The 26596-nt window shown below is 40.9% G+C and overlaps 1 protein-coding gene across 4 annotated transcripts in view; it reads right to left on the reverse strand.

The window, feature by feature from the left end:
• Positions 1-26596, reverse strand: part of LOC147243782 (uncharacterized) — a 96707-nt gene that overhangs the window by 26434 nt on the left and 43677 nt on the right. For all 4 annotated transcript variants that reach the window (XM_086186844.1, XM_086186841.1, XM_086186842.1 and 1 more), the window contains 10 exons: positions 22233-22286; positions 19993-20046; positions 19825-19878; positions 13371-13415; positions 10341-10394; positions 9473-9517; positions 8315-8368; positions 7469-7513; positions 3096-3149; positions 885-929 (listed from right to left, as the gene is read on the reverse strand). In XM_086186844.1, the coding sequence (XP_086042970.1) occupies positions 885-929; positions 3096-3149; positions 7469-7513; positions 8315-8368; positions 9473-9517; positions 10341-10394; positions 13371-13415; positions 19825-19878; positions 19993-20046; positions 22233-22286 (504 nt within the window). The remainder of the gene's footprint in view (positions 1-884; positions 930-3095; positions 3150-7468; positions 7514-8314; positions 8369-9472; positions 9518-10340; positions 10395-13370; positions 13416-19824; positions 19879-19992; positions 20047-22232; positions 22287-26596) is intronic.

Consider the following 26596-nt stretch of genomic DNA (forward strand, 5'->3'; position numbering starts at 1 on the left):
ATATCAAAACAAGATAAGAGGGGTTCAGGGCCCAAAAAATGCAGTGTACTTCTATCCCAGGATTCCCAGAGAACAAGGGAAAGACATTTAGAATGAAATAAAAACTACCACACAGAAAGCCCCTCTTCCTTCTCTTGTGTCATCTACTTTCCCTGCTCAACCACAGTTGAGGCCTGCAGTCCCCAGATAAGTCTGCTTGTATATTTATATTTTCTAAAGTTCAGCTCGGTGCTGTTGGTGTGTACTGTACACCGTCTGGTCAGATGGATACAGACGACACAGAACTCAGAGTAGAGCTGTAATCAGAGAGTCCTCCAATTACAGGCCTTCTACCACCACCGGTGGCCTTAAATAGAGCGGGAGGAGCGAGCAAAGACGGGTGAAGACGGGACACGACCAGAGACATTATAATCTGACACAATTATGTGGCTGTCAGGCTGGCACACCAGTAGGGCGAAGTGATGGGTGGGCATGTTGTTTTGATTAAAAACAGTTCATTAAATATAATCAAGAGGAAAAAACACAACACGTTTGATTGACGAATGATCAAACAGTTGTCATTTTGTCATCAGAGGACACAGGAAGGCAAAAGTATACATATTTCAAGCCTTGTGGTGAAAAATAACTTTTCCATCTTGTTTTCCAAAAACAATCCACCTTCTCTATTTTGAAAACATTTACAGTGGTAAAGAACCTACAGCGAGGGGTTGGTTTCCCACCAAAGTGGCTGGCAGTGTTAATGACGATGAGACCTACTTTTCTTTCCAATTAAGAAGGCATATTCTGTTTCATTTAAATGCTGTCATTATTTATGGAATGAATGTCAGGGAAAATAGGATGTTTAAACTAAGAGCACACAGAAAAACATACAAACGACTACTCACAATAAGTCCAGGAACTCCATTTGGACCAGGGGCTCCCATCTCGCCCTAGTCAGAAAAAAAAGAGTACGTCAGATGAGGGGAGGGAGAGAAGGAGCAGGTTTCTGGTTATTGGCTCTTTTTTTGTACAAACATGCTCAGAAGAGTAGCTCAGTGTTCATCGTAGCTTATGAGAGGCGGCTGTGTGCACGTGTGTGTGTGTGTGTGTGTGTGTGCGTGTGTGTGTGTGCGTACGTGTGTGAGTGTGTGTATGTGTAAGGTGAATGTGGAGGGAGATGTAAACCCTTCAAGCCACTGCTGTGTGTGTGTGTGTGTGTGTGTGTGTGTGTGTGTGTGTGTGTGTGTGTGTGTGTGTGTGTGTGTGTGTTTACTTCAATATGCAGGTCAAACAAAAGAGTGATAGTGATGCAGCAAACTCTCCTACTTTTTTCCAGAATGAAGAAATGCTAAATATAGGATGAAAGCTTTTGGAGGCTTTTCATCCAGCTCCATCAGCAGGTTCTCATTCATCCAATAAACTATGACATTTAATATTTTCTGAATGGATTGGCAAAAAGCATTGTTTTCCAGAGACTGTGTCCTAATGATGCTTGACTTTTCCTTCAGACGCTTTTAGATTTTCGCTTGTGGTTTTGAAACACTCTCAAACTAATAAATAGATTATCCTGAAAGTTTGACATTCGTGTTCCCATCAGAACAAATTACAATAAATCTGTTGATCAGAATCTGAATTAGTTTTATTGGCTGAGTATGTATATAAATGAAGGAAAAGGGGGCCAGTGTATCCCCTGATCTCTCAGTACTTTCACAAAATACAAGGACATAAGGCTGCAAAACTTTTAATAAATGTTTGAAATGCCTACTTATAGTATAATACAATTAAAAATCTATAAATATATTTATGTAAAAATGTGTAAGAGGAGGAGTGACAGAAGGACAATAAAGGTGCAATGGTGCAGAGGATGATACAGTCTGAAAATAAGAATAAATTCGAAATTGCAATAAATATTAATTATACACAATGTATAAGAGTACACCGTTAATGGAGTAAATATGAAATTATTAACAATTTGAGGGCACTAGGAGGTTCCATACATCTGCTATGCAGATATGGCGTAATCAGATCTGGATCCACTCCAACAACAATCCTCAACCTGAGTTGTATTACCCTTCCAAATTTCATCAGATTCCATTGACAACTTTATGTGTTATCCTGACAAAAGCTCTCTGGTGACCACCACTAGTGATCACATGATCTTTTGAATTAATGGGCACCTGCAGGACATAGGAAGGTGTACCTCAACCAAAATGACCTCAGTCAAACCCAATGTAAACATGCTTTACACTAAGTTAAACAAATCTGCACCAAACCGTATGGGTTCCTTCTTGTTACATCACAAAAACGATGCTTTATGCAAAATAGCTACGTGGAGGCCAGGCTGGCAGGGCAGGAGAGGAGCAGAGAGGCAAAGAAAAAACTAGTATGAGGTGTGATGTCCAAAACTGAACCATCAGAAGTCAGTGAGGAAATGAGCACATCATTCCTTTAAAAAAAAAAAATTAAAAAAAAATTATGTGCTTCGTGTATTTCAGATTTTGCTGAAAAGCAACATGCTAATGCTTTGTCTTGGAGAGCTTTCAACTCTGACTGATGACGATGTGCTTTATTTCTGAGAATCCTTGTGAATAGCCCAAAATTTGATGCCTCCCATGTTACTTGGTTTGGAAAAAATCACTCAAAACGCCCCCCAAAACATTCGATTACATCATTTACTATTTTTGGATATCACGTCGTAAAACTGCTTGACAGTTAATGGCCAGTTTACAATTGAGAGTGGAAAGGTTACATTTGGCTGCCAAGCCAGCAGCTTTTGTAAACGATTGCCAGGTAACAGAGGAAGGGATGAAAAAACACCAAAAAAATATACAGCAATAAATTCTGTCTGGAATAAGCAACAAACTCCAAATAAACCTGAAAAACTTGAAAACTGATTTACCAGATGATTAAACGAGCAGCATGGCCTAAATATCCAGTGTTTCAGTAAAACACCGGAGGTGAACTTGTGTGAGTGAGTTATGGTGTGTGACCTTGACTCTGTTTATGTGTTTACGTGGGAGTGTTGTGTATGAAAGCATGTTTGTGTGAAAACATGCAGATGGTGATTTTATTTAGGTAGGTGTGACTGTGTGTGAGTAACATGGGGTGTGACTTACTGGCTCCCCATCTGGTCCAGGTGGTCCTCTCTCCCCAAAGTCCCCTGGAAACCCCTGATGATACAGAGAAAAGCTTTATGTTCGACTGCATGCAAACAGTAAAATCAAACTCAAAACATTTAATACATTTGTCCAATTGCTTTCCAGTGATTTTTTTTGGGCCACATGGGGGCAACAGAAACACAAATATTATATACTATCACGTTAAAAATGGACAATTGTTGGACAGAACTTGGTTAGATCCAGCAGCCTGTTCTCACAGTGGCTCTCTATATGTCAAAACATGACACTTAGGTCCCCCATCAGCATCCGTTTTGGGTGTTTAGGGCTTCTCAATGAAGTTGCCCTCTAGTGGCTGTAGTAAGTATGGCCAGAGCAAAAAAACAAAAAAAACAAAAAAAAACCCAACCAACCAAACAAACAAACAAACAAAAACACAACAGGAATATGATGATGTTTATATAGATAGATTCAGTGGGATGCAGGTGAAGCAACATCCAGGGCAGCCTGTGGGATGAACTGGTAATGTTGAATTACGAGGGAAAACATTTGGAAAGGTGAAGAAAAAAAAAAGAAAAAAAGTGAGTCGAGGTTCTTTTTTTTGACTCATTTTGCATGACACTGCTGCTCATTTCCTTTTTCCATGCATGAGTTTTTAAGCAGTAGAGTTAATATTGTAAGCCATGGCAATGTCACTCAACTTCATACATTAAAATAAGGAATTTTAGAGACTAATTTATTTTATGTTTTAAGGCGATAAACCACCTCTGGAAATTGTAAAAAAGGCTTTTTTCCTACAATATCACAGTCTGAAGATGACATCATGAGAAAGAGTGAACCAAATTAGTGAAGGCCAGAAATCAAAAACGATGAGCTGAAATACATTAGTAAGTTCCAGCTGAGGGTACGTGTGGAGTTGAAAGGACTCTTAACTGTGAGAAAATACATTGATTGATTTTTCAATGTGACAAAAAGTCTTTTACAGCAGGAGGTGTTGAGTAAAATGTTGCACATTGCTGTTAATTGCAAAGCAATTATGACAATTTCACTAAAAGTCAAACACTGAAACATTAGACATTAAGTCATTTTAAATATTATAAATTAAGAGTATAATTACCTCATTATAAGCATTAAATCTATCAACATTAGGGTGGGAATAGCCAACTATTCTTCTTAAACTGAAAATACTTTCTATATTAGAACAGCTGCCATGTAATTACCCAGTTTAGCTCTAAATGGGAGGCTAATCTGAGCAGTGCTAGTTGGTGGTGCTAAAAGAGAAACCACATCTGCTCAAAGCAAGAAAGCTAATGCATTTTAAATGAAGCCATCCAGAAATACTCATAATGGCTGGGTTCTGGTGTTCTGACCTCTGGACATTGTTTCAAATGCTAATTACTGTAAATACTGTAGAAAATGGCAGCTATTTTTGTTAGTGTTTTAGATGCACATTTATTTTAATCCTTTGCTTGCCCTTGCAATAGATCTGCTTCACTTGATGTGATTTTGTATTTGATTGTTATATTTATTCTGTGCTATGCATATTGAAACAATGATAACTCTAACCAACGGTATGTAAATGTTTCCCTTTCCTTATATCTCCTCCATCTAGTTGCACATAAAAAGTCTTTTCTGTCACTACTCGGCTATTGGGGATATTTGTGACCTCTCCAAAAAGATATCAAAGCAGGATCAGTATTATTTATGGACTGTCTGTGCTTTTAAGAAAGCATGCTCACTGGGGGAAGCACAAGTGCAACAGAAATATATGAAGAATTACAATGACCCAAAGGACGACTCATACTGTACATCAGTCACCACCGATGTAGAAAAGAATAACAAATGTGGGAACCAAAGAGGTTTTTTTAGTGCATTTGAGAAAAAAATGTCTCAAGTCTTCAAATCCATGATTTGGCTTGTTTTTGACAAATTTTAGGATAAAAATACTTTTTTTTTTCTTTCCAGCACACACAGCTATGTCAGTGTGAAGACTAATGGATTTGCACAGTAAAGCTCAGATAATAAGTGATAAGTGTCACAAAGCGGAATTATGGTCACATTTAAAAAAAAAAATTGTAATAATAATAAATGCAGTTTGTTCACAACTGACTGTTGAAACTGTCAAAAAAGGAGAGAATATAAAATTCACGGAAATTTAAACTGTTGTTTTAAAAGCACTTTCTACCACCTTGTGGCTCTTCTTTGAACTGCAGTGATACATTTTCTCATTGTGTGTGTGCACCATGAACACGTTTGTTGTTTTTTATTATCTATGGGGAAGGTAAAACACTGGTGAATTGCGGGAAGCATTTCAGTTCAATGGGTCCATCATCTCTGACTCTTGCAGTGGCCGTGGTGTCTTGTAATTGCAGGCTATCAGTAAGTGCAGGTTTTGTTTTTCCTTCGACGATTGTATGTGGTGCAGAGGAGGGAAAAAACAGAAGGGAATTACACTCCTGCTTGTTCGAGGGTAAAAATTGAATTGAAAACTGAATCCAAATCGTGACACCCTTTGAAGAGAGTCATATGGTGTGTATCAGTTTATACATGATTTCAGAGAACCGTGTGGGTCTGCATCCGCTTCACAAAAATCACAAAAAGATCTCAACGCAGCAGCAGTGCAGCACACACTGTCAGATACTTGGGTGATAGGGAAGAACTGTGACGGATGAGAAAAGACAACCTGCCAAAAGAAATGACTGATAAGCTGAAATACACAAGTGTTGGCAGTGAACTATGGAAACTTGTTCTACATACATCTATTCCCTCATCACTCTTAGCTGGATGGTGGATTGTGTGTGTGTTTCCTCGATAGAGTACTGTAGTTATAGTTGTTAAAATGCCTGGCGCTGCTTTAGGTGATTCTTCTGTTCTTTTTCCTCAGTCTGCGATGGGAGGGAGGGAGGGATGAGAGGGATGATTGTGTATCTGTACTAGCAGAAATTTTCCATGCAGCATTGAATTCAGATGATTGTGATTATGATGCTTGTGTTTTCCAGTTACATTTACAGGTCAGATATAAAGGGCTGAAGCAGCTAAATGATCTACGCATGTTTGTATGCACGGCTGTGTTGTAAACAAGTTTCTGCACATGCATGGACAGGAAAAGATGGAAGCCCTGCAATTACAGCAAATACTGACATGTTGACTTGAATCACCTTATGAGTGCAGCTCTGTTGGGGTAGGGATAACGCGTACAAACATGTGTGATGATCCCTCACACATGGTGAATCTGCATCCACATCTACTTCCCAGACAGTTGCCTAATTACAGAACAAGTTCTAAAAACCTCACACCAAGCAGACACTGCCTTGCGTGTGTTCAGACATTTTGGTCTATAAATGCCTTATTTACTGAAAAGCCAATAAGCAACAGCTGCAGAATGATCTCAGCAGTGTGTTTCAGGGTTAGAAACTCTTTCTGAAACACTCTGTCAAACTGACTTTGAACACTATGACACACACAAGAGAGCCGACAGCTTCCTCCAAATGGCTTGGCTCCATGCTGAGGGGGGGGGACCAAAAGCCCTTTACTTCAACAAAAGCCTTTCTCTTGTTGCATCCAAGATCCTGATGTGTGGCTGGTGGGCTTCTACAGCATTCAAGCTGCAGTTAACCCTTCAAACAGCCATGGAAATACTGAGTTGTCTGAAACAATGATGTAATATCCAGATCATTTTCACTGGTGTGGGCCCAATAGCTCTCAATATCATAAACCTAAATAAAAAGCCAATTTATATTATTTGGTTGGGGTTATTGGTTGTGTTTCCATTGAATTGTCAAGAGAACTGTCAGTGAACTTTGGAAATGTCACAAAAAGGAAATGCAAATAAAGTGATGTGGGAATGAGTCCTAAAAAGTGTAATGTTTTTTTGGTTAAATGCCTGAAATAAGGTCAGTGGATCACACTAGTTTAATATACTTTAATATTGAGTAGTATGGAATAAAACAAGTCAGCAAATACTGCATTTATGAATTTTGACCCATTTTTACATTAAAAACCGCAGTTGCTAACATGTGGCTAAACAGAGTACAAATAGGTTGGCTACTAAATTATGCTATTCCTGTAGCAACCTATTAGGTGTGTTTCCATCTGTTGATTTGAGTAAATAAACTAAAGTACAGAATGTGTGAAGTTGTTCCCATCAAAATGGGCAATAAAATATGTGGACATATGACTTAGTTACGTATCAAAAAAATCTAAATATCAGAAGAAATATCAATTTGACAGTTTGAATGTGTCAATATGCCCCAAACTCTTCAAAAGTCATCAATGACAGATAAATAGACTCAACACCAACTGATAATACAACCAGCACAATGCATCACATATTGGAGAGATTATCTGTAAAGTATGTGGAGACAAAACTTTACCGGCCTACCCATCTTGCCCCTCTTCCCTGGTTCACCGGGAATACCCTGAAAATCGAGAAAGAGAAAATGAAGATAGAATTGAAAAAAGATAGTAGGTGATAGAAGAAAAAGGTTCAAGGAAGGCAGGAGCAAACTAAGAAGGAAGAGCAAGACAGTCATAACAGATAAAAAAAAAAAAAATAACAGAAAACATATCAAATCTAAAACACAACACTGCAGGCAAAAGTGATTGAAGCCCGAAACACAAATTTAAAAGTCAAAACTAGAAGCTTCTGTCAACTTCTGCTTCAGTAGATGAGAGGGACAGCTGGCCAAAGCTAATTCAACATTTTCCGGAAACTTATGGGGATCTAGGCCTCCATTTCATTCATATATATGTTACATAAACAACAGTTTCTCCTGGGAGCAGACAGGCAGACACTAGCTGTTGTACGCAGCAAAGTTATGAGCAGTCATGTTGGTTGGCCGGCAGGCGGTGGATGGGTTTGATTACAACCTCCCCTGCAATGACGTAAATCCCTGGAGCATGTCATAAGTATGCTAATCACTCCTTGTTTAAGTGGGTGCACAGAAGGATGAGACCCTGATAGTTCAGCCAGTTCAAAGGATGGGGGGGGGGGGGCATTTATCAAATGAGTCATCAACACTCCCACATAGCAGCATCTGGGGACTGCTGCCACATTATAACATCAACAAGACAGCTGAATGAAATAACCAGAGATTCACAGTTGTCTTTTCATAGGCTCATTAGCCAGCGCTAGTTAGTCTCTGAATATTTTTTGCAATTTGGACTCGAAAGGCTTCAGAGACAGTATATATTTGATAAGAACAAGAGCCAGAACTCACTCTTTCGCCATCTGGCCCAGGCAGGCCAAAAAGCCCAGGGATTCCAATGAAACCCTGCAGCAGAGGAGAGAGAGGACAACAGGAGAAAGAGGAGAAAAGAGGAGAGAAGAGGAATATGCGATGTGAGTATTTGAATGCCATGAATGCAGCTGCAGGAACAACAACTTCCATTGGCTCAGGGGCTGGATTCAGAGGCGGACGGTGAAGCATGGATAGGTTGGGCTTCCATGAAGAACCAAGCCATGAGGCAAGTGTATATGCCCATGGACTGCATGGTGCTGGCTTCCACGATGTAGTCCAAGGGCACATACCCTCACGCCAGGGATCTCTGAAGATAGCCAGGACATCCCACTGGGCTGTGAGTGCAGGGGAGACACACAGGAAAACAAGCACAAAACCACAACACTCGAACGAACAGTTGAGATGGAGTTGGTTTATGCAGATACTGCAAAAGAGTGTGCATATTATAGATATGTATATATATACATATATATAGAAAGGTGGATGAGAGAGAGACAGAGTGAGAGAGAGAGATATATAGAGAGAGAGAGGACTAGAATGCCTGCCTGCCTTAAGACAGCAGGGCCTCATACGGAGCTTAAACAGGAAATTCCAGTCAGTGGGGGCAGGGGAGGCTGTGGAGCAGCCGAGGGGAGCTGATAAAGAACCTTTATTTGAACATAACATTAAAATCACTGTTTGTGTCTGCAAGTGTGCGTTTCTTTGTTTTGTGTACCTAAAGGGGGTGTGTGGAGGCTTATCAACAGCCAGTCTTTCAGTTCAGATCTATGTATAGTAAGTTAGTGTTCATGCTATACTAGTAAAGGCTCCTGAGTTTAGCATATTTTTAATAGTGGCACACGTTGTTTGAGTCGGTGTGTGAGTGTGTTTTTGTGTACAAAAATGGATGTTGCTGCACCTAAGCGAATGGTACAATACATACAGGCATGCACTTAGATGAGGCACATGCATTGATGCAACAAAATATAGGCTGTCCTTTGATTATACAACCTGCTGTACCTTTTTAATAGTTTACTTCCATTACTATCATGTAGTTAGCTGTCAAGGTAACACCCTGGCCTACAAACATTTTCAAGAGTCATGTCAAAGCACTGATATTACACATTTAGCAAAAAAAAACCTCAAACTTAAACTTACCCGTACGCCTTTAGGCCCCATTGGTCCTATAGGCCCAGGTAAACCCTGAAAAACAACAACAACAAAAATTTAATTTTAGCAATTCATAACTTTCACTGGTCTAAAACTGCTGTAATTTTCAGCACAATACACTGTGGAACACTGATGGCATTTAAAAGGGGTAACAGAAAGCCTGAGGCTCACAGTTAATGATGGAGCCACACATATTGCAGACAAGTTACAAATCCATCCATCCATCGATTTTCTATACAGCTTATCTGTTTAGGGTCATGGGGAGGGGGGGCGGCAGCTGGAGCCTACCCCAGCTGACCTTGGGAGAGAGGCAGGGTTCACCCTGGATGGGTCGCCAGTCCGTCGCAGGGGCATTAGCAGCAATTAGGGGTTCAGTAACTTGCTCAAGGATACTTAGACATGGTCACTGGGGGAAGTGAGGACCCTTCGGTTGCTAGACGGCCACACTACCTCTGAACTATGCCGTCCGCAAGTTACAAATGTGAAATTCTATTACTTTAGTAAAGTTCATAAATCATTTGTGCAATAAATATTAAAGATGCCAGTAAGCCTTCATAGAGGGAACAGCACAATAATAGACATTCCTCTGCAATATAATGCATTCCAGCACAGAAGCTGAGCAATAAAAGCTCCAACTGATGGTAATTTTAGAAAGTAGCTGCTTGTGTTGTTTTTGCTTTGGACCCCTTTATGTGTGGAGTGATTCCAACTCTTATACACAGTATTTACCCAAATATTTCCCCCCCTAACAGAGCTCAAAGTCGGCTGTTAAACATAACCTAATTCCACTTGGCACTTTGCCCTCACTATGGCCCTGACTACAACTGTACCAGTCACAGCAGAGGATTTACTGCACCTGCCTGCCAGGATAACCTTTGGCACCTGGGCTTCCGACTGGACCTTGTTCACCCTGCAGGAGAGAGAGAGAGAGAGAGAGAGAGAGAGAGAGAGAGAGAGAGAGAGAGAGAGCGAGAACGAGAGAGACAGACAGACAGGCAGACAGACAGACAGAGACAGAGAGAGGGGGATATCAACATTAGTCCTATTTTGCATGGCAGTGTGTTTCAGAGAAGGAGACGGAGCAGCAGAGCCAGCAGACATGAGCTGGTTCACTCCTGCTGTCATGTCATCCGTGATATTTGCAATTCATTGTCCAGGAGATTGTGATTTGATGAGATGATTATATGATAAACATAGCAATTCCATTTGTCATCCATACATTTTATATTCATAGGTGCAGAGGATATATGATAAACTGTATCACTTCAGCTGTTTTACATATAAGGGATCTTTTCTGACAATATTTAGATTTATACGATTTTTAAATTATCCTGAAATTTAGCTCATCTGCCAGTCCCGTCTTTTATCTATAAATGGTCTTAAAGTTTAAATTCTCATAAAATATTTGTCCAATCCTTTTTTTAGCAACTCAGACAAATTGGAAATTAAAGCTCTACTTTATTTTATAGAGATGCAGGGACTACTCACTTTGACATGTCTTCAGACTGTGCAGCTGCTCCACTTTAAACCAGAACTAAGCAGCGTGATCACATCACACCTGTTTTAGCCTCCACACTTCCTGTTTGTTTCAGCATCGATGTAAAGATTTGATGGCTGGAAATCCCTTATGAACCCTTACATGGCTTGAAATCCTCAGCCTGAAGTCTTCAGTCTGGTCCAGGCTAAGAACTAACCTTTACTATCAGAGCCCAGAAGTTCAAAGGAAATCATGCATGTACCTGTAAATCATGAGTACTTATGAATTTACCTGAGCTGACTCTTTATTTTACTTGAGTGTTTTTTTTTTTAACTCGTTCTGCTTAAAATATTTATTGCTTTAGAGGCTTTAAACCCCTATCGACCACTGCCGTTGGATCGGAGTCTTTATCTGGCAAAAAACGTTTGAGCTGTTGCCTGTATAGCAGCTAATTAGGAATTTGGTCTGTGTGAGAAAGCGTAACATACAAACTGTAGAAACTTGTGTCCAAAATTGACAGAGTGCTCATGTGTTCATGTATAACTTCTCTGACATGCTCTAGACATGCAGCCATGTGCGATGCCTGCCATTCACTGTCTTGGATAAATGGAGTATATGATGTAAAATGTATAAAACCCAACATAAGTTAAGTTGAGGGATGTTTGGACCGGTAACTGCCCTGCAGCTAGGAGGAGCTACTGGCATGGCCTGTCATGTGTTACAGTAACAAAGAGTCATCAACACTTTATGGACACCAGCTGGCCTTTGCTCTCAATTGCTGGAGAGTGCACACAGCCAAAAAGTTGTACTCAGGCTTTCGTGCTACGGTGATTCAGACACAAGCAGCAGCTCTGTGGGAAACAAGGGGGCGTTCAAGGATGGACAAGAGGGAAACACTTCTTCTCCAAGATGAGTAGTTTGGGAACTCCCTGAGCTGGTAACACTAGGGTCTTACTTAAAACTGTGTGACACTGAGGAGACATTTCCACTCTGCTTTCCATGACTCCGGATTTTCTTTAATACTAACAGTAGTATGACCCAGGCATCTGAAAATAGCCCTGGACACGGAGCTGGATCCTCCACACTTAAAATAGTCCTCTAGGGCTGGACCAAACCGCAAGAGTCATAGCTCCTCCCACTTGTAGCAGCAAATAAAATAGTTTATTGAGCCCTTGTTTCCCTGCTTGACAGCAAGGGGGAAGACACAAAATGACATTCATGCTTGCAATTAAGATAAGCAGGAAACGCTGTAGAACAAAAACACTGAATTGCAAGTAGCAGGTCCGAAGAACGAAAGAAAGACAGACAGAGGCAAAGTTTCTTCAAAGCAGCTGTGTAATGGCTGCGAGTGTGTCACTGCTGGCCTAGTTGGCTTGTAAATGTGTCTTTTCTCTCAATTTTTTTTCCTCTTTGGCATCGCTTTCTGATATCCTGGAGAGCATCAGTGTAGCGCAGCGCTTTGGCCAGATGTCTATCCTCACCAGTGCTTTATAACAGACTAATCTAATCTGGCCGCCTGGGTGTGCACACCCAGACACACAAAAACAGGCTGAGAGGAGTATGAGGATTAACCATTGATAAGGGTCCTCATCGTGGACAATGTTAGAGCAAAAAAAATTCTCAGGTAATGCATGATGGCATGCAGTACATTTCCAGAGATGTTCATTCATTCATTATCAATGATGTTTATCCTGTGCAGGTTCACAGTTATCTGGAGCCAGAGTCAGTCAGTCACAGGGCTGACATACACCGGAATTCCACTACGCAAGAAACCTCTTGAAGAGCTAAATGACCCCTTCGCCATTGTGAGTAGACAGGCTGTCTCTTTTTTCTCTTCCTGGTGTGTCACATTCAACATCACTAATGTGCCAGAAAACCGGATAAACAAACAGTAAAGGAGAAAACAGCATGGAGGACAGTGACCGTTTCGGTGAACTGTACTTCATGTACTTACCCCAGTCTGTTTTCAAACTCAACGCCAGCTGAATCATCACAAGGAATAAAGGATATAAATGATCACTTTCACCTTGGTTCTGTGTTTTACAGCAATGCCTATTAGAGTTAGAACAAACAAATACCCGGGTCCGCTGCAGGGTCATTTGACCCGGAGAGCTGAAACCCTTTCTCATTGCAGACAATAGGCAGATGTTAGCTGTTGGCACATGGAAAAGAAGCTTAAGCCCGTTCAGACTCACGTTCCCACTTTAATTTCATGTTTTTTGGTCTAATTTAATGAAATTAAAATGTAATGTAATAACATATAATAAACTTTATTTGTTTTTTATGTATTATAGGATTTAATAATCTTCACAAGCATGTGAATGTGAATAATTGCCATATGTGGGATTAGCAGGGACATCTGAAGCATGTGAGTATAAATTTTGGGAGAGCATGGTGGAAGATACTTACAGGTTCTCCAGGGAGTCCAGGTGGACCAGGGTAACCTTTCTGTCCCTAAAGACAAAAATACACAAAAGATGTCAGAGACATGGACAGTCACTGGAAGCAGAAAGTAATGAATGGAAATGGTAGAGTGAAAGAAAACATATAGTCTGAAACTGCTGAGGAAAAGCTGACAAGCGTAGAGTGTTTCTTCCTTGGTGGGTTGGTGTTGAGTGGAGTTTTGTTCAAAGTAAAATATGCATGTTAACGCTAACAGCACTGACGGACAAACTTGGTGCCATGTGTAAAGAATCAATCTGCTGGACTGTCAAGGAATCAGACTTTCCGCTGGCAGTGTTCAGAGAAATACTGCTGCGGAGGCCATGCCAGGATCGTGGCATGTTGAGGATATAAATGCCTTCCTGTTTGAGTCAGATAGCAGGTCCCTCCCTCGGCCTGCAGTGCAGGATGAAGACAGCCTGACATACTGCGGCTCTACTTTTGCTGACTTCAGCAATATAGACGCCCCCAACAAAGAGGAGTAAAACGAAATCAAAGGTGTGATCTCTCTTGCCTTTCCAGACCACAGTTTGATAGAGTAAGAGAGCGAAATGAAAGAAAAGGGCAGGGGGAAAACAAAACAAAAACAGAAGGCCAAAGAAAGGAAAGACTCCCGGTGTCCCGTTTTCCTAAACCACAGCTCCAGAGCAGCAAGCCAGGACTCTTGGAGTTCCTGTAAACCATCCTGTCATCTAACTGCTGCAGGGGAAGAAAACACAGCATCCCTCTACTCATTGTGTTACATGATCACATTCTCTGCTTACAAATCAGCCACTAAAAATGACATTGTCAACACAGGCACAGCAGTTCCGTTACTAATAGATTCACTTTTCCAACTTGTTAGTTTCTAAGACGTATCCATTCTTCAAATGAGAAAAGCTTTCACTATCTTCTCAAATCATCTGTTGCACATCATTAAAAGACCACTAGGAGGACATGGCTGGAGTTGGGATGAAAATACGGAGTTGGGATGAAAATACATGAATACGGAAAAACAAACAGAAATTACTCAGGTTCTGACAGATGTCTAGTGAAACACGGTGAAACTGGCAGAGACATGTTTCCCCCAGGATGGATGCATGTAACAGACACCTGGCTTGTGTGCCTGAGCTTTTAGAATGTTTCCATTTGTACACTGAATCATCATGACGTCAGACCATTGGGTGATAACACTATCGTGTGTTGACGGATTTCTGTCTGTCTGACCACTAAGCTCTTTAGCCTGATTCACATCTATGTCTGATTTGAGCCCATTCACCACTTGACCTTTTCAGGAGATGTAGCGGCTTTCTTGTAGAATGCATATACATCGTTATACATAACTTTATCATAAGCAAACTTGTAAAAGCTTGAAGCTCTAGTTCGTAGTAGTTAGTTAGTACTTTTAAGTACTAACAAATAGATGTCTTGAACACACTTTTTAGTATTGCTGCATCACTACTTTTTGACCTCAGAATTCCGAACGATGTTCATATTCAAACTCTCATAGACATCATCCAGCACAATCTGAGCCCATGTGCACAGTAATCCACAAACAATTGATTTGAGTGTGGAAGTTAGGCTGCTTTTAGCTTAAATCAGCTTGTTTATGGATTACTGAGCATATGGCTGATAAAGAAGAATATAAACATTTTTAGATAGGCTTACTGTTGTTAGTTGCTTGTTAAACGAGTCAATATAAGTGGCTGGTTCTTTCTGCATTGTGGAGTCACAAATTAGTGATGCAGTAGGAAAAAAAGTCTTTGTGCGCGTAAGACACCCATTTGTGAGTACTTGAAAAGCAAAATACACTTTTTGGATTGCATTCTCATGCTCATGTTGTGGGTCCTACAGCTTCCAAACCCTGTCAGACCATCCCTGATTTTATCTCACTCATTATGAACTTGCTAATGAGAGTGGCCTCTCCCACCAGTCTGCTCATGTTTACAATGTTACTTGCTTAACAAACATGTGTGTTCAATCAGATAAATCCACCAGAAGGCTTTTCATTTACAGCAGCTCCCCGTTAGCAGTCTGTTCGCACCACCACCACCCCCACCCCCATCCTACCCCGCAAAGTCGGGGAGAGCTCAATGCTGAGCACATTTTAGGGGGACATAAAATAAAACAGTACAATGTCATTCCTGAGAGGAAACTGATTTGTTAGCAGCTGCTTCATTTTGTGTTGGTGAGCAAAGGCATAATTCTTGTTAACTAAACACCAGGAATCAAGAGTCGGGCTGTTCCACAAAGCAGCACCCTGGAAACTTAAATATGCCGCACACCTCATTAATTTCTGCTTTCATCTTTTCACCTCTCAACCTTCAAAAACCACTCTTTAGCATGAAGCCACATGATCACCCGAAGAAAGTGTCTAGCTCCATGTACAGTACAGTAGAGCATAAAGTATCCTAATGGATGTTTGCCGGGACAAGTGATGTAACAAACAACAGCACGAGCCTCAGTAGACAGTTTTGCGCTCTCCGGTGGAAAAACATCCCTCATCTTGTCTAAACCACCATGTAAGCACCATATTTGCATGCATGCAGTATCACTATTTAGCCAGGGGCATGGTGGAAAACAGGGAAATGATTTGTTATGCTTCTGGTGAAAGAAAAGATGATGGTTGATTTGAATTCAGCCATAATTACAAGGATGACGAGTATGTAGATTTGTTAGTTTGGACAGGAGAGTATGGTTTGAAACAGGTCTTGGAGAGCTCAAGACATATAAATACTGTATTATAAACTGTCCTGCATAAACGAAGGTACACGGGTATGATTAATACACTGTCTAACTTCTGCAGCCAAATTATATTGTGTATTTGAACTGATAGGATGTTCTTTTTTGAAGAATACCGTGTGGACTTTCTTTGAAAGGAAATTTATCTGTATAAATTTGAACTGGGGGGGAATAGCAACTGGATTATCTGAGGACTTGCATTTGAATAAAAATGTGCTCATTTTCTCTGTGTTCTCAGTCAAAATTACTAGTGTGTGCTTGTTTTAGGTAGCACATCATCATTCACAGTCCATCTGAACGACATTGTAAAAGTTCAATTTTTCAACATACTAGGAGCAAATGCTGGAATGAAAATAAACTAAAGGACAAGCTTCACAAACAGCAGTTATAACTGAGGTTACCATAGGAAATGAATAGATTTCCAAATATATTGATGGATTTCTGAATACCAAATGTACATATGTGGAAAAAAGGCATCAGACCTAACCTGCTTGTATGTGCGGCACATGTTTAAAAGGCACATGTATGTATATAGATAAGGATAACACACACACACACACACACACACACACGCACACACACACGCACACACACACGCACACACACACACACACACACACACACACACACACACACAAAATGTCTTTGTCCTCTTAACACCACATTGCACAGTGGTGGCACATCGCTGCAGTGCCAGCACCTTGGAAGAAATGTCAATAGAAAGTCACTTAGGATCCTTTTAGGGTGGACACATGAAATCTCTGGTTCAACAATTTACCCCTCTGGGTGGGAATTATATTGAAGTTGTACTTTAGAAAACTTAGGTTTTATCTTTATTCACTGGCAATAACATTCAACAATGTTCCATGATGTGTCAATGCTGTTATTTGTCTGGTTAGGTTTCACAACAAAAAACATAATTATGGTTGGTAAAAAATTGTGGTGTGGGGTAAGTTGTGAAACACAGTGTTGCAAATGAGACCTTAACACGTGCCTCCCATTGATATTTGTTGGTACCACCTCAGCCTGCCCTTGGAGACATTCTTGTGTTTTAAACACAGCGATCACATCACATGACATCTTTGAACAAGGGAATCTTTTTTGCTTTTTTGCCCAGACAAAAGAGTCCGATTTGCTTTACTTTGGCATTGTTTGCTGGCATAAAATCTTAACATAATATATGCCACTACCACACTATGCAGTGTTAAGAGGTCATTTTGTGTATTTTCTATAAAAATCACCCTTAGACAGTCATATCTCCAACCATGTGTACAAGTTATGTTAAAAGCTCAGCAGCCAAAAGTTCAATTCTGACACTTAAACAATCTTTGCTTTCAGAAAGAAAAAAAAGCAGAGGTAGCGTAAAAGACAGATGTTGAAAAAAATACATAGTGAGGACAAACAGATAAACTCGCAGTGGGGAGAGAGAGAAGAGAAAATGACTCAGTCCAAAAGGTGAGACGTGTGGCTTGTAATGTGGCCTTGTAGATGAGGTTTGGCCCTGTGTGTCCCCTCTCCATGACCCTGTCTGCCATACTGAAAAGCCATTCACACTCTGCTCTGGAGAACAAATGTTGTCCAGAGTGGAACATGCATGTCTTGCCTGACGGTGTAAAATCACACTACTATCACACTTTCAAAGCACCACTGTTTTCTCCATTACAGTTTTCCATTGAAAACCAGCAGCCAAATTCCAGAATTCCCGAATTGAAGTGTCAGGCTAATGCAGATTTAGAGCATGTCTGTATGTTGAAGAGAGTGTGTGTTTTAGAGAGAGACAGAAAGAGAGAGAGAGGGACAGAGAGAGACAGAGAGAGAGAGAGAGAGAGAGAGAAAGAGGAGAGACCGAGAAGGAGGAAGGGAAAAGTACAGAGAAAAGACTGCTGTTGTCCCGTTTTCCTAAACCACAGCTTCAGAGTAACAAGCCAAGCAAGCAAGACGAAGCAAGTCAAACAGCTAGAGACATAGAACGAGAGAGGAACAACACACTGGTGTTTCAGGGTGGCCCGTCATCACTGGTTTTCAACACTGCATTGACCGTGCAGCAGGCCTTCAGGCTTCAGGGTTTCATCGGGACTTTCCACCTGAGCTGGCCGAAAAGGGACAGGACAGAACAAAGTCTGTTTGCAACCAGTCAGAGATCCAACAGCACAGACACTGAGTCAGACCTCTGTCAGAAGAGTGCATAATAGAGCAATGTGTAGGATCTAACGGTGTATTGCACAGCTGAACTGAACATGAAGTTGTGTACATTGTTAAATGCAGGAGAGAAATGTGTTTCTAAGCATTTGTGTACAGAAAGTAAGCCAACTCTTTGCAGTTAATTTAACAAGTTTCCTCTACAGTCGGCATGTCTGCGGTTCATTGACCAATACCTGAGGCATGCTCTGATGATGTTCTAGAGTGTATTGGTTAGGTTGCTATGGCAATAACTTTATAGACATGAAGTGTGATGTCATTCTGAATCCTCAATACAGCTATACTGGGTCATTGAGCTTTAATTTGACATTTTTATGAGCCGCTGCACAGATTCCAGTGGTTAAAAAAGGATTAGCAGCTTCTTTTTCTTCAAGGAATGCTTAATTCTATTTGTGACTTATCCTTAACAAAGAAAACTGCTGTCTTTTTTTTTTTTTGGACCTGAACACTCAGCACGACTCATTAGCGTAGACATTTTCCATTGTGATTGAGTGTGTGAGTAAATGTGTTGAGGTTTAGAGAGACATACAGAAACGCAGAGCGAGAAGAAGGCTAATTCCTAACAAAAGCCACATGTTAAGCTTGCGGCTGTCATCCAACTGGAGTATGACACCATGTTACAGAGCACTGTGGCTTTGGGAGACTTTACGCCTCTGCTGAATTGATACAATCTACACTCCATATTCCATTACTCACAAATAAAAATAATTTATTCAGCTTTGTTAAAAGTGGGGGCATGACTCATTTTTAACATGATGTGGCTGAAAATAGCGTATTGGATCTTCTGCCATCTTTTGTTTGTTTAGGAAAAGGTGAAAAGTCCCAGGAAACATACAAGACAGTTGTGATGATCAGGCCCTGTATTGTATCTTATGGAAAAGCTCTTAACATGGCTCGAGTTGGACCTTTCCACTATAATGCTGCTTTATGTGCACAGACATGCAACAGAGCAGGCGTACAGGAATGCATGCATGCGATCATGCACAGACACACAACTCAAACTTTCCTCTCGGACCTACTCTAGGTCTGTATGTTCCACTCGTCTCTACCAGAAGCTTTGTCCTAGTTTTTTTCTCCTCTTGCATCATGAATCAACTTAAATAACATCTAAAGCGGTGATAATTTTGTGATCGAGTGTTTGACTCCATGACCCCCCCTTCATCTTTTTTTCCTTAATGATGAAAAACTCCCCCTCAGTCCCCTTGAGATGTTCCCTGCCAACAGTGAGACCCTTCTGTGCTGGATCCAGCAAACACAGATGGAACAAATGGGGAGAACACAGCACAAAGGGAGACAGAAAGACAAAGTGAAAGAGGAGATGATGAGGGATCTTTGTTGCAAAGATGAGTAATTTAGACAAACACACACACCCATCCACAAACAAACACACATACACACTATTATTGTGTTAGACTGACTAAAACTACAATCTACAAAAAAACAATTTTGGTAAGGATGAAATTTGTGACACTTCAAGGCAGCATATGCTTTTGAGCATTACCTTTCGGCCTGCTTGACCAGTCAGTCCAACTGGGCCAATAATCCCTGAGTCTCCCTGGAACATAAAGCAACAATATGAAAAAGCAAGAATGCAGGACTTCTTGGTCATACTGTGATGATGATAATGTGGTAAACTTGAGTATCTGTAAGGAAAGGAGGGATGTAGTACCTTCTCTCCTTTAGGTGCTGGGCCAGGTGAGATGCCAGGGTCTCCCTTTCTCCCCTAAAATAAAATCAAAATGCAATGAGCAACTTTGTATGAGTGAAATTTACCCAGTTTACTCAGCACTTTCAATCTCTAACAGCATCTGTTTAAAAAAATCACATCAGGTTAGTCATTATACTGGCCAACACCTTTCCTTTGGACGGCAGAAACAGGATACAATTAATGAAAAGCAAACCGGTTGAGGTATCACGTGACAAAAAACCCCATCAATATATCAACACACATGTTTTTCCTAGCTGCATTTTGTGGGCATGGTGCTGCTCACTACAAGCTTCATTGTCAGCAGGTAACACTAATGGGGCCTCAGCACATCAAAGCTATGTATCGGAAATTAGAGGGCCCACTCTCTCTCGCTCTCTTTCTTTGATTCCAGGGGGTTCCCTGCTATTTACAGCTTTGCTTCATTAATCAACGATGAAAGAGCTAAAACTGCCCTGGACATTAAGCACTTCAGAATCAGTCTCTCAACACAGCTGACAGGTACAAGGTGCTTTATCTGCATCAATAGGCCTAGAATTCACTGAGATATTCACCACTGAAGTGGACTTTTTTGATTCTTCAATTTGTGTCCCTCTAGGCCTCTTAGATCTTGCATATTTGTGAATACATATTAAAGATAATTATCTGCAGATGATATATATAGTTTTGCCTAGGTTTTATTGTGAGAGTAAGTAAGCAGACAGGGGAAGCAGGAAAGTGGGAGGATGGTTGCGGCATATTGCAAAGGCCTGAAATCAAAGCAGGGATGTTGCGGTTATGGTATGAATCTTAAAGAAATAGTTTGGAAAATATGCTCACTCTTTCTTCGCCGAGAGATTGATGATGATATCTGATATCACGCTCATGCCTGGACAGTAAATATGAAGCTACAGCCGTTAGCCATTAGAACTGTCGGGGGGCAGCAGCTACTGAGGCTCAGTCCAGAGATAACAAAATCTACCTACAAGCTCCTCTGTAACTTATTAAGTGAGGGAATTAGGTGAACGATGTAGGGGAAAAAAGTAGAGAGCTATTCATTATATAATTTAAAAGATGGTTATAAATTCCACCAGGGAGACAAGGACAAGCAGTCATTTGGGGTGGGGGGGGGGGGGTGACGGGGCGTCAGGGCCTCGGTGATGGGCAGCTGCACAACTGACTAATGTACGGCATTTGTATAATGTGCTTTAAATGCAGGTATGTGTCCTTACTTTGTACCCTGTACACAGTGGTCGCGGTCAAGGGTGTTCGCGAAAGGTATACGTCAACACAGGGATGTGGAAAATTTGTCTTGGGTAGGGTCATCTCCTGTTCACACCTTAATTTTAGACAGATTTATTTGGAGTTCTTACTAAATCACTTCCCTGTCCTCTTGCTGTCATTCTCTTGCCCCTTTGGTTGCACTCAGACTCATTTAGTTTGCATAGCATTCATAAACATACAAATACAGTTTATCAACACAAAATGCTAACACATATCCAAACCAGAAAAAAATATTAAAGGAACACATCAAATTTTTATGGAAATACACTTATTTGCCATCCTCCCCGGAGCCAGGCAAGAAAATAGATTCTTGTGAATGTGTGGCTGGGAGCAGAGAGCCACAGAGACCAGCTGATCACTACTATACTATACTACACTACACTACACTACACTACACTACTAGCTCAGCACAATAAATGGTAAAGGGTGGGAAGTTAACATACTCCTGTCAAACATCATCAAATGCACTTTTGTCCTTCATGGTCTTTGCCTGCATAAATATAACAAGGGTTTTGCACAACTTTTGTTGCATAATTATGTTTTGGAATAGTAATTTAAAATGTTGAGACAAGACAAATATGCAATCTTCTTAAAAAGTTGGCTTATACGAGAGAATCCTGCAGCATCTACAGTACGTTAAGGTGATACAGTGTCTTAATGCCCTGTCAGTAACATCTAATAATGTGCGTCTCTGCCACCATGAACTTAGATGGCCCTGAGCGCTTACCCATAAAAATCTATTGCCCTTGTTGCTCTTTATTGATTCCACGTGGTTAAAAAAAACAAACAAAACAAAACTGAAAATCTAATGCAAAGGACTGTCATTCAAGACATGACCACAAATGAGCAGATGCAAGGATATAATTTTGCATTGGTTCAGTGAAGTAAAAACAAAAAGGTTCACATGTGATCATGACTTGAATTAGGAGTGTGTCAGATACCTTGAGTCCGGGTGGACCAGGTCGGCCAGGGTTTCCATAGGGACCGGGGGCACCCTGTGGAAAAGCCAGAGAGAGGAAAACATAAACTATGATTGAGGACCAATCTTCACAGCTAATGCAGACTGCAGGCCAGCTACTGTGAGTGAGACCAGAGGGAGGATGAACGGTGGGGTGGGGGTGGGGGGCTATTTGGAGAACCTCAGGCTTCATGCTACTTTAACCTATTTTCCTATACATCTACTGTGTGTGAGTTGGGTGGTGAGGTATTTGGGGTTGGTGTGGGGGGTAGCAGCGTATGGAAAATGGGGCTCTGTGGAGCCACTTCACCATATGGATGTGGTTTCCCCTGTTGCCTCACACTCCACAGCCCTCCCTCCACACAAACACACATTTGTCAAGCATCTTAATGAGTAATGCAGATCATCTCATGGCATAACATTTTGAATTCCTTCACTTGTGCGTCTGTCCTCCTGTCTGCATCAGCTGTTGCAGAGGAATTGAACACAAATGTGTCTGAAAGCAAGCAAAACAAGATCTACAGTAGCAGCACATTTGTAATGTGAACCAATTCTGTCTGTCCAGCAGCCCTCGTGGGATGGTTCAGAAGAAAACCTTTGGAAGCTGTCAATAATTCTGTAATTTAAATAGCAAGTTGAGGTGGGGAATAAGAAGATACTTTTTTTCTTTTATTGTACTCAAGCTTTCAAGTTTCATAGAATATTGGAGTATTTCTTTTTATGAAAACTTTTTACTTTTATTCCCTCCATCTAAACACAAATAGCTACTAAATTTTTCAAAACAGGTTTGTAATTTTAATTTTATGCATTTGAGGAGACAGATTCTGTTCAAAATAAATGGGAGACAGACTATACCTTGGTGCATTTATCAACCCAGTCATCTACATCTGAACACTCCTGTTTTAGCCTTAAAATGATACTCCACCCAAGAAGTGTATTTTGATTTTCAAGTACTCACAAATAGGTGCCTTGAGCTCACAAATATGTCTTTTTCCTCACCTGCGTCACTTCTTTGTGGCTCCAGAATGCACAAAGAGCCAGCCACGTATATTAGTTTGAAGCTAATAGCAACTGATGGCTATCAGAAGCTACAGCAACAAAACAACAGCAGAATTGCCCAAAAACGTCCATTCAAAAATTCTTGAACACATCAACCAGTACAATGCACATCATCTTTACCAGCTGTACTTGAACTAAAAACTAACTACAACTAGTCCAGTTTGGTGCTACTGTGAACAATCACAAGGAAGCAGGTTGGTTCAAATGGATCCAGAGGGGTTATCTTGTTTGTCTTAAACTGAAATCCAAGTGTTTGTGGATTACTGAGAATCTGGCTGGATAAAGACAATGTGGATTATGGAGGATGATGTGTTTGAGAATATTGTAAACAGATGTTTTTGGGCAGGTTTGCATTGGCTTTTTCTTTACTGTAGCTGTTGTAAGTTGTCAGTCCCCATTAACTTCAAGCTAAAAATGCATGACTGGCCCTTTTTGCATTCTGGAATCACCAAGAAGTAAATGTGTGTGTGTGTGTGTGTGTGTGTGCGTGTGTGTGTGTGTGTGTCGGGGGGTGTCTTTGTCAGCTTGAGATACTTATTTATGAGGATGTACGAGGCAAAATACGGTCTTCTCCTGTAGATCATATTGAAAACGAATTTGCACATTTATCTATATCCATCTTTTCCTCTGAGTGACTTTTTCCTGTGGCTCTCTGACCTCTTTCCTGCTCCTCACGTGGTGTGGCACCTTTAGGCCCTGCACCTTCCTGCTGTGCTAGGTCAAGGGTCAAGTGAGTAAGAGAGGGTGGAAAAAGATCCAAAACTGCATGAAGAGCTGGGTCAGTGAGTTTCACCGAAGTGAGTCAAAACAAATCAGGACACTATTGGCTGCAGCATCAGAAAAAAAAATATATCTACAACATCAAAACAGGCATCTCTCTATTATCCCTCGGAGAAAATAAAGGTAATCTGGGGGGTAGGCTGGATTATACAGCTCAACAAAGAGCCCTTTGAGCTAAGTTCAAAGACAGACATGCTGGTCAGGCGCAGACATGACAACATAAACGCTTTTTGCTGTAACTGCTCTTCCTGTCAAAAGGCGCCTTGATGACAGTCATGTCTGATTCACTTGGTGAAATGTTCAGAGACAGAGTGTCTCATGCAGGAACAGGACATTACTCAGCGTATTTACAGGTGTTATCTGATGTCAGTAAGAATTCTACACAGACAATTGATGTTATAAACCTTTAAAATACTCTGGTGGACAGAACATACAATGTGGTTTTGATGGGATCTGAAATATTCTCCAAGCTTGATATGTTCTTCATGCACAAGACATTTTTATTCCAGAGATTCTCAAATTTTGATGATCTTGCCTCTTTGGGCGCCTACGCTTGCCTTCCCTCTCATTGTTGGTTTCTATGCAGCTGGCCTTCCTTCCAGTGTTACTGTGTCGAGACGGTGTTAAAGGATTCAGTTGTGCCCAAAATAAACTTAAGCAAACAAGACATGTTTGAATTACATGCTTCAAAATTAACCCAGCGGTTGACTGCTGTATGGGCAGTACACTAGTAGGCACGGGCTGGCATTACATACTGTGCCCTCCATGTTGTGCTCCCTTCACTGACAACAGGTGCCTAATTAGAGAAGACGAGGGTGGGGCACTCAAGAGTTGAGGGCTATTGCATGAAAAAAACCATCAACCTAAACAGCCATTCAGGGCGTTCCTGTGGTTCCTGTGGCAGTGCTGCTGCTCTGTCCAATTCACGCAGAGACAAAATGGTTGAAATGTCCACAAACGACAGCTACTAATGTTTCATGTCATGGCAACACGCATCCTGCTCTCAGATATATAAATATCTGTGCTTGAATGTACCAAACCTAACCCTAGCACCATATGTGCAATATGCACTTGGTGTATCTTAAATCTGGAAGCGTGACATCACTCCCAAGGTTATACTCCCACACAGAATATTCTAGACAAATGCTTTTAATGGGCTTTGCTGTAAAAACAGTCTGACTTTCAACAATAGCTCGTAAAGAGAGTTTAAATGTATATACAGTCCCTGCATAAAGACAAAAGACATTCAGTATGATGTTGTGCCAAATGTGAGTCAGACGGTCCAATTGTGATGAACTTTATTAACCCTCAAGAGAGCATATGAAACTCCCGGACATCTTCATAATCCCAGTTAGCATAGTAAATGTGGCTCTGATGAATTAGGAAAATATGTCACTGTTTGTTGAAGTCTTTATGGCATGCCATCGCTGATGGTGTGAAGAGCAAAGAATTTGCAGCCCAATGCCACATACACAACAGTAAAACTGTGCAGCTAACGAATTAAAGCGCAGTGATTAAAAAAAACAACAACCAAAAAACAAGCATATAAATCTTTTTAAAACCAAATTTTTTTAATCTACATACATTGTGGAATGACAGAGCATTTGAAAAAGGAAACTGTAAGTCATAAAGTATAATTTAGGCATTTACAACAATAACAGTAATAACGCATACTGGCAATGACAAGTTTGAAAACTGCATTGGAAACCAAAAGTAATCTCTATGCCAGACATTTAAAATGTGACATTAAAAATGCATTGAAGTGCCTAAAGGGGAACAGCAAAAACAGCTAATTGGAACACATACTGTAGTCTGCATTTTACTGTCCTCAAGCTTATTACAGTAATGTTCCAGAGGGGAGATCCATATACACAGTTTACACTGGGGATTAGAGAGGCCCTTAAAAATCTGCTCAGTCTCCTGTGTTACAGCAAAGCTCAACACCATTATTCAAGTTTTTATTCTCATGGTTCTCCAGCTTCTATCAAGAAAAACACATCTGAGACCGACATTCACTTTATGTGCAGGTGAAGCAAGGAGGTGGAATAACGTTTAGTGACAGAGGAATGGTTTGGAAGGGAGGCACGAGGGAAGAGCGAGGTTTTTCAGTCAGACAAAGACCCTTTTGATCCAGCGGGCTCCATACATGCAGTCAGTCTTTAGATAGATTAAAGTCTGTTTACCCTTAATGTGTCCACCACATGTTTCCCCTCACACCTCTCTACCACCATCTTCTTTATACACTGACAAACAGACCCTTAGGAGTTCACCCTGACTATATGTGAATAGTCAGCTCCTACTAAAAGCGTCTGTGCAGACGATGGTTGCCTCAGCGACAGCATCTCACACTCACATGTGTGGGATCAGAGGTCAAGGTTCATGGGTGGTGCTTGGTGGGCTCAATGGTGCTCTGTGTGTCATCACACAGACTTCCAGTAATCTGAGGCTACGGAGGGTCATGCAAAAAACCTGCGAACAGCTCTTTCTACTGCGAAACCTTGCCAGGCG

Source organism: Aulostomus chinensis, chromosome 19 (assembly GCF_037954235.1).
Source record: "Aulostomus chinensis isolate RoL2024-O1b breed Wild chromosome 19, RoL_Achi_v1.0, whole genome shotgun sequence".
NCBI classification, from domain to species: Eukaryota; Metazoa; Chordata; class Actinopteri; order Syngnathiformes; family Aulostomidae; genus Aulostomus; species Aulostomus chinensis.